The 10,178-nt window shown below is 53.2% G+C and overlaps 1 protein-coding gene across 3 annotated transcripts in view; it reads left to right on the forward strand.

Annotated features, from left to right (window-relative positions):
• SPI1 (Spi-1 proto-oncogene) overlaps positions 1–8,470 on the forward strand; it is a 29,571-nt gene extending 21,101 nt beyond the window's left edge. For all 3 annotated transcript variants that reach the window (XM_088017622.1, XM_088017620.1, XM_088017621.1), the window contains 3 exons: positions 6,093–6,280; positions 7,135–7,297; positions 7,746–8,470. In XM_088017622.1, the coding sequence (XP_087873748.1) occupies positions 6,093–6,280; positions 7,135–7,297; positions 7,746–8,065 (671 nt within the window). In that variant the 3' untranslated portion in view covers positions 8,066–8,470. The remainder of the gene's footprint in view (positions 1–6,092; positions 6,281–7,134; positions 7,298–7,745) is intronic.
• The last annotated feature ends 1,708 nt before the right edge of the window (positions 8,471–10,178 follow it).

Raw genomic sequence — 10,178 nt, forward strand, 5'->3', positions numbered from 1 at the left:
AATATACTGTACGGCATTGTTAACTGCGGTCACCACATTGTACGTCGTGTCCCTAGTACTTATAACTGGATGTTTGTCCCCCCACCTTTTTTTAAATTTATTTATTTATTTTTTAATTTGTCCCTTTTGACCCCAGCCTCTGGCAACCACAAATCTGATCTCCTTGTCTATAAGTTTGGATTGTTTTTTCCCCCGATTTCACATGTAAGTAAGATCATGCAATATTTGTCTTTCTCCCTATAGTAACTTATGAAATCAGTATCTGCATTTTCCAGTATTATGGCCATGTGAAGATTGCTCAGCTGAGCCGCATGGTATACTTTGATATATACCATGCGGCTCAGCTGAGTATACTTTGATCTATATCTCCCTTTTTTTGGGAACCATACCTCATTCCCGAAAAAGAGGATGAGGGGCCAAGTAGCAAGGAGATAGAGCCCTTGCTCTGGAGCCAGGCTGCTGAGATTCACACCCCTCCCCATTACTCTCTGGGGTGACCACGGGCAAGATATTTCACCTCTCTGTCTCAACTTCATACTGGTACCTACTTCTCAGGATTGCTATAAGGCTTGAGTGAGTCACTGTACGTAAAATCCTTAAAACGGTGCCGGGCACGCGGTGAATGCTACATAACGTGGAGAGGACTTGTTAGTCTTCTGATCACAGTGTCCTAAGAGAGGGTGTGTGGGAGGTAGGGTTTTGTTGTATTCTTGTTCTCATGCCTTCATGGTTAACAGTAGTTTGGCCGTGTACAGAAATCTAGGTTGAAAACCCCATTTTCCCTTAGAAATTTGAAAACATTTCTCTATCTTCCGGTTACTGGAGTTTTTCCTTCGAAGTCGGAAGACTTTTTATGTCCTCCTTTTGGAATGTAACCTTATTTTTTGTTTTTGTGTGTTTTTCTGCTTGTTTAGTTTCATTTTGTCTCTCTGGAAGTTTTTAGTACCTTCTCTGAACACTCAGTGGTTCCACTGAATAAGAAAAAAATCACTCTGGCTGTTATGGGAAAATAGATGGAGTGGGGGCCACAGTAAGAACAGGAGGAAAGTACCGGGAGGGGGCTCCTGGAATAATCCAGGCAAGAGATGATCGTGGCTTGGCCAACGGTGGTGGCAGGAGAGACAGAATCTGGGATAGGGTGCCTGGGTGGCTCAGTCGTTAAGCGTCTGCCTTCAGCTCAGGTCATGATCCCAGGGTCCTGGGATCGAGCCCCACATCGGGCTCCCTGCTCGGCGGGAAGCCTGCTTCTCCCTCTCCCACTCCCCCTGCTTGTGTTCCTGCTCTCGCTATCTCTCTCTCTGTCAAATAAATAAATAAAATCTTAAAAAAAAAAAAAGAATCTGGGATAGATTTTGAAGGCAGCGCTCATAAAATTTACTGGTTATTCTTATTATTTTAAATTGTGGTAAAATAGACATAATATAAAATGGTAGTTCTTTTTTTAATTTTTGAGGACCTCCATACTGTTTTCCACAATGGCTGCACCATTTTACATCCCCACCCCCAGTGCAGAAGTGTTCCAATTTCTCCACATCCTCACCAATACTGGTTAGTTTCTGTTTTTTGATAGTAGCCATCGCAATGGATGTGATAAGGTTTGCTCTTTGTGAGGGGATTGGTGAAGGAACTAGAGTCCCAAAGCATGACTTGTCTCCATCCTTCCATCTTTCCAAGTACTCTTTCATTCTCTCATACCACTGACCCTCTACCCATCCCCCAGTGTATTCACACACGCATCTAGTCATCCACTCATTCACCTTTCCAGGTGTCCTTCCCTTCACCTGCCAAACCCTCTGGCCATCTCACACAGACCTATCCATCTAATAAATGTATACAAAGCATCACTTGTACACCAGGCACATTGCCTGGTGCCTCAATAAAACACAAGTCCTACCAGATTTATTATTTTAACAGGGGAAATAACTAAAACTTTAATAATTAGGATTCAAAGTAGAGAGTAACAAGTGTGATGAAGCCTGGAGCTCTGGAGCTCTGGACTTCTGGTTCCCTTATCTGAGCGATGTGCCGGGGGGCTAGGCTTCAGGAGCTCATGTCCAGTAGTCTGTCATTTCCTAGTTTTTTTTCTCAGCTCTTGTCTTCTTAATTCCTCATCTTCCTTCTCTGTCTTGATCTTACTTCTGCTTCCCTGGGGGAGAACCCTGGGCTTAAGGCTGGAATTTCTGCTCTGAGGAGATAAGGTCAACTGAATGACACGTAGGGCTTAAGTTCTGTGTATGTGTGGAGTTGTTTGGAATATCACTCTTTGTCCTGGTGACATACAGGTATTAGGGACACCAAAAATACTAAGTAAGAATAGGGATGGGTGGGTAAGACTTTGGTCCCAGATAGGGAGCTTGTTTAGAGGGAGGTAATGAGAGATCAAGATGAATGGGTTATTGCTGGCTGGCCGGATGAGGGATAGGCAGATGAAGGGAATGGCGGATGATGAACGGTGGCTAGCTGGTGGATGCATGATGGATGGGTGGATGATGGATGAGTGATGGATGGATGAATGAATGATGGATGGACGGAGGACAGATGATGAATGATGGTAGACAAACAGATGGATAAAAGCAGGCGGTAAAGTCGGTGTCACCCTGGGTCTTAGTTAAAGCTTTCATTAACAGTCTTGTCTCTCAGAAGTTTTATGATGTAATGGTAAGAGTTCAGTCCCTGGAGGAAGACACGGGTGACTTTATCAGTGCTTGCCAGTGGACAAGGGACTTAATCTCTTTGAGTCATAGTTTCCTCATGTGCAAAAGAAAGATCATCCTATGGTGGCCACCTTGTCAGAGCTAAGGTGAGATTGAATGAGAAATGTGGTGTGAGTACTCAGCATAGTGCCTGGTACATAAAAATACATGTTAAAAGCTAATTTTTATAGATCATTTGCTCGAATATTGATTGAGGCCTACTATGTGTTGGGTGGCCTAACAGGCTATGAAAAGGAGGGTCCAGAGCTAACTCCAGATATGCAAATGGCATTGTATTCTTTTGAAGAGAAGAGTCGTGCTAAGGAGGCATATTGCAGGATGACCCAGGTAACCCAGTGAAGGGGTAAAGCAATGTGTTTGCGAACAGTCATCTAGAATTGAGGTCCAAAGAGCCCAGGAGTGCTGACCTTTGCACTATGAAGGATTTCTTGTGTCCCTTCAGAGGGCCCCATATTTGGAACGTTTCTGCCTACCAGACAGCGTTTATTACATAATTGCCTGAGCACCCAAATCAAGGGTAAAGGCGAGGTTTCCGTTGGGCCTTTTGAAACCTTAATTGTAGCTCAAGTCCCCTTTGCAGCTTTCAGGGGACCCTGGGGCAGGGTTCCAGAGTTTCAGTGAGCAAAGGCACCTCTTTAGGGCCCTGTTAAACTCCATTTCCCAGCTTCCCTCTCAGTGCTTCTGATTCCCTGGGTCTCCAAGTGGGGCCCCAAGCCCCCCAGAGCGACTCTGATGAAAGTGTACTGAGAATCCCATGGGAAATGCTGGTCTCAGGCTGGGACCATTAGATTGAGCTCAGAGGTCTCATGCAGAGCTAGAACAGAGGGGGGGAGGGGTGGGGAGCAGGAGGGAAAGAGAGCAATCGGGGGCCCCTCACCCCACACCTGGAGTGCTGCACACATGCAGGGTCCTCCAAACCCTGGACCTGGAGTGGGTTTAAGAGTGGGGGATGGTAGGCAGGATAAGGCATTCTGCCAAGATCTGGACAGTTCAACCTGGGTGGGGAAGGCAAAAATGGCAGGGGCCAGGAGTGGGGCCGGAGGGCGGATCTACCCCTAAAGAAGACACCGGATTGACTCACCAAATCCCAGAGCCCCCAAAACGGCCCCTGGCTCCAAAGCACAGAGCCAATTCTCTGTTAACTTGCTGCAAGATCAAAGTACCAATGAAGTGTTGTTTTGTTTTCCCTTCAGATTTAGATAATTTTGTGGACGAGAGTCAGAGAGCGTTCTCAGGAGGCTAGGATTTATTCATTCATTCATTCATTTGTTCACTCGTTCAGGCAATATTTGTTGAGTGACTACTGGGTTTGGCACTGGGAGTAAGAGGAGAACAAAACCAGTCACTGTCCTCATGGTGCAATGCTGAGGCCCCAACTCTAGCGCCTCTGGGAGAAAGCGACAGCCATGCCCCGCAAAATGATTTCTCTGGGCCACTGACCAAGGTGGCAGGGAGCGGGAGGAAGAAGAGATAAATGTGCATGAAAGTGTCTGCCATTGGCTCAAGTGCTGATCTAGGTTCTTTAGAACAACACATTATAGTAGTAGTAGTAGTAGTAGTAGTAGTAGTAGTAGTAGTAGTAATAGTAGTAGTAATAGTAGTAGTAATAGTAGTAGTAGTAGTAGTAATAGTAGTAGTAGTAATAGTAGTAGTAGTAATAGTAGTAGTAGTAATAATAGTAGTAGTAGTAATAGTAGTAGTAGTAATAGTAGTAGTAGTAATAGTAGTAGTAATAGTAGTAGTAATAGTAGTAGTAGTAATAGTAGTAGTAGTAATAGTAGTAGTAGTAGTAGTAGTAGTAGTAGTAGGTGTTTATTGAATGGAATTTTGTGCCAGGTTCTATCCTAAGTACCTTGCAGGCATTAGCTCATTTAACCTGCACAAGACTACGAGATGGGTGTCATTATTAGCCCCATCTTACAGATGAGGAAACTGAGGCATATAGACGTGCAATGACCTGCCCAATGGCACACACCAGTAAATGGCAGAGGTGGGATTTGAACCCAGCTCTGCCTGACTCCCAAATTGTGTACTTTCTCTCTTCTGTGCCATGTAGCCTCGTAGAGGTGAGAGTGTGGGCTGCCTGGATTGTGGGTTCAGGTGATTTCAGGTGTGGACAGGACCTCTATAACTATCCAGTCGGGTCTCTGACTTTTAGATTGGGGGTTGGAGACTCGAGGAGATAGAATGTCTTGTCCAGGGTCACACAGCAAAGCCACCACAGAGCAGTATTAGAAAGCAAGTCTTCTGAGAACTGGTCCAAAGCCAAAAAAACACATGTCATTTTTTGGGGGATGTGCGAGTGAATGAGTATGTGCTTGTGTGAAAGAAAACACACACACACACACACACACCCATGGGGCTGGTGGTGGTCCCCATGGAGCATCCCAGAGATGCTGCCTTGGCCTAGCATCTTGGACACTCCCTCTTGGGTCACATGAGAAAGTCCCTCTTGTCGCTTTATCACCACGTCTTCTTTTGGACCCAGATTGTCCCCAGGAATTCCATAGACATGTGGCAGGTTTTTTTTTTCCTGGAAAAGATGTCCAGAGAAACCATGTCCTAGTCCCAAGACAGGGCTCCCAATGGCATGTGGCTCTTCCCCAAACTCGAATCCCCCCCACCGCAGACTCTGAAAGCACCTCTGGGGGAGTTTCCAGCACAGCCCTGTGTCCTGGCAACCTGGCTGGGAGACAGACCCAGCAGCGCAGGGGCACGGCTTTGAAGGGGCAGAGCTGTGGGCTGGGACAGGTTCTGGTGTGCGAGGAATGTCAGCCGTGTGACTTTGTGATCATACCTTGGCCATGTGACAAGACCGTGTGCGTGTGACTGTGGCTCCAGGAACCACTCTGTGGTTTCCAGGGGAGTGGAGGGGGATCAGCATTCCCTGAGGGCCTACTCTGGGGCTGGGAGTTTTTACAAATGTGAATTCATTTGTATCCTCCCAATAACTATTATCCCCATTTTACTAGTGAGTCAAATGAGGCTGGAGAGGTCCGTGCATGTGCCTGAGGTCACACAGAAAGCAAATGGCAGAGCCAGGATTCAGACTCTGCCTGGTCCTTGTGACCGCGGGGGAGGCAGGCTAGAACGGTTGCTGGGAGCGCAGGCTTTTTGCCTCAGAGCTGGGTCTCGGCTCTGCCCCGGCCCCGGGGCCTCTAACTGCCTGGCCCAGCCTCAGTGTTCTCATCTGTAAAATGGGGGTGGTACCTAACGAGGTGGGTGGTGAGATGATGCCTGTCCACTTGGAGCCCAGCCGGCTCTGTGGTCACAGCCCCCTCCGGCCCGGCATGACGATGTTTTGCATTCTGACGACCTCCCCTCCCCCTGCCCCGCACACCCCGGGCTCACCCCCACGCTGCCTGGCTGTCCCTGCAGACCATTACTGGGACTTCCACCCGCACCACGTGCACAGCGAGTTCGAGAGCTTCGCCGAGAACCACTTCACGGAGCTGCAGAGCGTGCAGCCCCCCCAGCTGCAGCAGCTCTACCGCCACATGGAGCTGGAGCAGATGCACGTGCTCGACACCCCCATGGCGCCGACCCACACGGGCATCGGCCACCAGGTGCGTGCGGCCGCCGGTCCCGCGGGACCCGGCCTGTGGTGAGGCCGGCTCTTCACAGGAAGCTGACACAGGCTCTTACTCAACTCGGCTTCCTGCCCCACAGTGCCAACGGCGGCCGGAGCCCCAACGGCTGCCTCCTGACCCTCCGACTGACCTCGTGACCCCACACCCCTTATCTGCTCTCCCCCGATAATTCCCACCCTCCACTGATCCGCCCGGCCACAGTGGCCCTTCTGATCCCCACTGCACCCCACCCCATCTGCTGGCCCCTCATGGACCCGGCCTCTGAGTCGCTGGACACTGGCCTCCACTGGCCTCCAGTGGCCTCCCCGCCTCCACTGACCCCCTTTATTGACTGTCCTCAGCCCCACGCACCCGAATCCCAATCAGTGGCCTCCGTTAGCCTCTGCCACCCTTCACTGACCTCCACTGGCCCTTCCCTCACTTCTCACCCACTTCTTAAACCCCATTCACTCCCTTACCCAATCCCTCGGCCCCTCTGCCCTGCCAGTTGTGACCCCAGGAGTGCCAGGCCACATGGCACCCCTGTGCGTCTGGGGTAAGGGCGCCCTTTCCCCTGGCCACGCAGCCACGAACCAGGGGGCCCCAGGGCGGGCTGGATTCCAGCAGCCCCTGGCCCCCCCACAACCCACTTGCTGTGGAGTCGACCCTGCCTGACCCCTGTAACCTGACTGACCTCCAACTTCCCCAGCCTTCTCCCAAACCTTTCTGCCCCTTGCTGGCCTCCCCACCCTCCCGACTCCCTCTTCTCTTGCTCCAATGACCCCTACCCGGCAGCCCTGAGCTGTGAACTGGGCCTCCCTCACCTCCACCCTCTTTCGCTGCACTTCCAGGTCTCCTACCTACCCCGGATGTGCCTCCCATACCCCTCCCTGTCCCCGGCCCAGCCTAGCTCGGATGAGGAGGAAGGCGAGAGGCAGAGCCCCCCGCTGGAGGTGTCCGACGGGGAGGCTGATGGCCTGGAGCCGGGGCCCGGCCTCCTGCACGGGGAAACAGGTAGTGTGGCCCAGCCGCCCAGCCCACCCCGACCCTGGCCGCGATGTGCGCCCCCCCCGCACCCCAGCCAAGGCCACAGCGGCCACGCCACAGAGCGGAGTGTGTGTCCGTATCTGTGCGCGTGGGAACGTCTGCCCAAGCCGCCTCTGTGACCGCCGGTGCCCGTTCGCGTGTGGCGCTCACCGCACACTCGTGGGCGCAGGTGTGTGACGCGCACGCACAGGCCCGTCTGTGACGGAGCGTGGGTGCGTGTACGTGCGTCTGTGCCTCTCCGCGCTGCACGTGAATGGGTGGGAGCGGGTGTGGGTGCCAGGACCACCCCGTCCCCCCGCCCCCCGTCCTTCCCCAGCGACCCCCACCCCCCCCGGGGTGGGGGGGAGGGTCCCACATCAGGGGGGAGGCGAGGGTGGGTCCCTGTGTTGGGGCGCTGACCACCTCCCGCCCTCAGGCAGCAAAAAGAAGATCCGCCTGTACCAGTTCCTGCTGGACCTGCTGCGCAGCGGAGACATGAAGGACAGCATCTGGTGGGTGGACAAGGACAAGGGCACCTTCCAGTTCTCGTCCAAGCACAAGGAGGCGCTAGCGCACCGCTGGGGCATCCAGAAGGGAAACCGCAAGAAAATGACCTACCAGAAGATGGCGCGCGCCCTGCGCAACTACGGCAAGACGGGAGAGGTCAAGAAGGTCAAGAAGAAGCTCACCTACCAGTTCAGCGGGGAGGTGCTGGGCCGCGGGAGCCTGGCCGAGCGGCGCCACCCACCCCACTGAGCCCAGGCCCGCACACCCCGCCGGGCCCGCCAGGCCTCCCCACTGGCCATAGCATTAACCCCTCGCCCGGCCCGGACACAGGGAGGCAAGCTCCCAGGGGCCGGCGGCAGGACTGTGGCGGGCCGGGCCTCGCCTCACCCGCCCACCCCCTCCTCCGAGCCCGCTCCCCACACCCTCTCCTCGCCTCCCAGCAGGACTCCAGCCCCGGCTCCAGGGGGGGCCACCTGGGCGTCTGACCCCAGGGAGGGGTCGGCCTTGTTCAGTGCGACCCCCCCGGGGGGGGGCTACCTTGGAAGTTCGAAGCCATCATATTTGTGTACATTCTTCTTAAGCGTCTCTCCCTTCCCCCACCTCTTCCCCATTAGCTTCCTCGAGGAACGAAGTTATTAAAATTATTCTCAGTGAGTCCTCCTGTAGCACAGAGTCTCTTTTACAATTTTTTCTGCATCTTGTCTGGGTGCCTCTGTCTGATCTCTCTCTTTCTCATTTGTCCATTGGGCGTTTACTGAGGACCCCCACCCGGGGCTGGGCGCTGGGGACCTCAGGACAAAGGACACACGGTGCCTGACCCGGAGTTAGAGCTGGTGGAAGAAGTCCTTGGTGGTTCTGAGGGGAATGAGTCGTTAAGAAGCCCTCTGTAGCTGATAAATGGGCTTTTTACAAATGCCTCAGTGAGACAAACTAGGTTACGGCCCCCGTGAGGATGAGAATAGTAATCATGGCCGCAACACTGGATTTTCTGGCCGTTTATTACATGTCAGCCTTGAGGGGCAAAGTCTAATATCATCCTATTTTATAGACTGGGAAACTGAGTCTTGGAGAGGTCAAATGATCTGTCCAAGGTCACACAGCTGAGTGAGGGGCGGGCCAGATCCTGCAGCATGTGGGCTGCTAGGTCCATGTGAGGCAGGAAGCCCCAGGTGTCTGGAATGGGGTGCTGGTGAGCATGGGCCTCCGGTGGGTAGCTGGTGTCTGATGTCTCTGGCTTCTAGTCCATAACAAGGGAGAAACAGAAAAAGATAAGCCCGGAAGCCTCAAGTATCTTGCTTCCAACAGTAAGTAGCGAGATGTGGCGGAAGGAAGCCTGGGAGTGAGGAAGAGTCCCAAAGCAGCCAGCAGGCCTCAGAGAGCCCAGACTCGGGGGGGGGGGGGGGGGAGGCATTAGTATCAGGGCAAACACCCCCAAACACCTCCTTGCCCTGAGGGCTGAACTGTGACCTCGTCTCTCAGGTCCCCAAGCCCCAGGAGAGGGTAAGTGGTGCTCAGTCCTCTTTAAAGAAGGTTAAGGAGCAGGGGATACAGTTATAAGTAGTTGAAAAGCCCTGGACAGGGGCAGAGAAGAATGCGTGGGGGTGGGGGAAGGGAACGGTAAGTTCCAGCCACGGGGCGAGGCTTCTGTGGAGGACTCCTCCCCCACCCCCGGCCGGGCCATGAGGGGCGAATGACTGTTCCTGATACTGGATCTTGCTTGGAGAGGGTCACACGAAATTTGCTTCTTTCTCTGCAGCCACTGATGCCCCTGATGCGATTGGGGGGGGGGGTGAGGAGGGGGGAGGGGAGATGCAAAAGTTCATAGAGGAAGAGTGTGGGGGGGGTGGGTACAGAATATTCTGGCAGTAGTTTTTGTGTGAATCCTCGTGACTTTGGCAAGAGCCAACTCTGCCTCTGACTTCCACTTTGGGGTGTATTTGGAGATTTACCCCCATGCCCTCACCTGCAGGCCCACCCAGTCCTTCCCATTGGGTGGTGCCCATGTCCAATATTGCCCTCTGCCCACCTGGCCCTGGGCTGAGCCCACCCAGGACTCCGCAGCATGCGGCCAGCCCAGGGCCCTGTGAGCCCCAGTGGGAGAGGCATTGTCATCCAGCACTTTCTAGCATTTTCATTTATAAACCTGCTTCACTCACGGGACAATCCTACACAGTGGGTGCTACTATCATCACCCCACTTTACGGATGAGGGAACTAAGGTACTGAGGTTAAGGAAGGGGCAGTGCTAGGACTCAGGGCGGCCGGGCCCCAGGACCTGTGCGTGTACCAATCCATCACACCATTTCCCTGTCAGATGGACATACATACAGGCCATGGGGGTACCCCTGTGGCTCACCAAGCGC

This window comes from Eumetopias jubatus, unplaced genomic scaffold, assembly GCF_037043125.1.
Source record: "Eumetopias jubatus isolate StellerSeaLion01/CBP00866 unplaced genomic scaffold, mEumJub1_p1.0 scaffold_13, whole genome shotgun sequence".
NCBI lineage: Eukaryota > Metazoa > Chordata > Mammalia > Carnivora > Otariidae > Eumetopias > Eumetopias jubatus.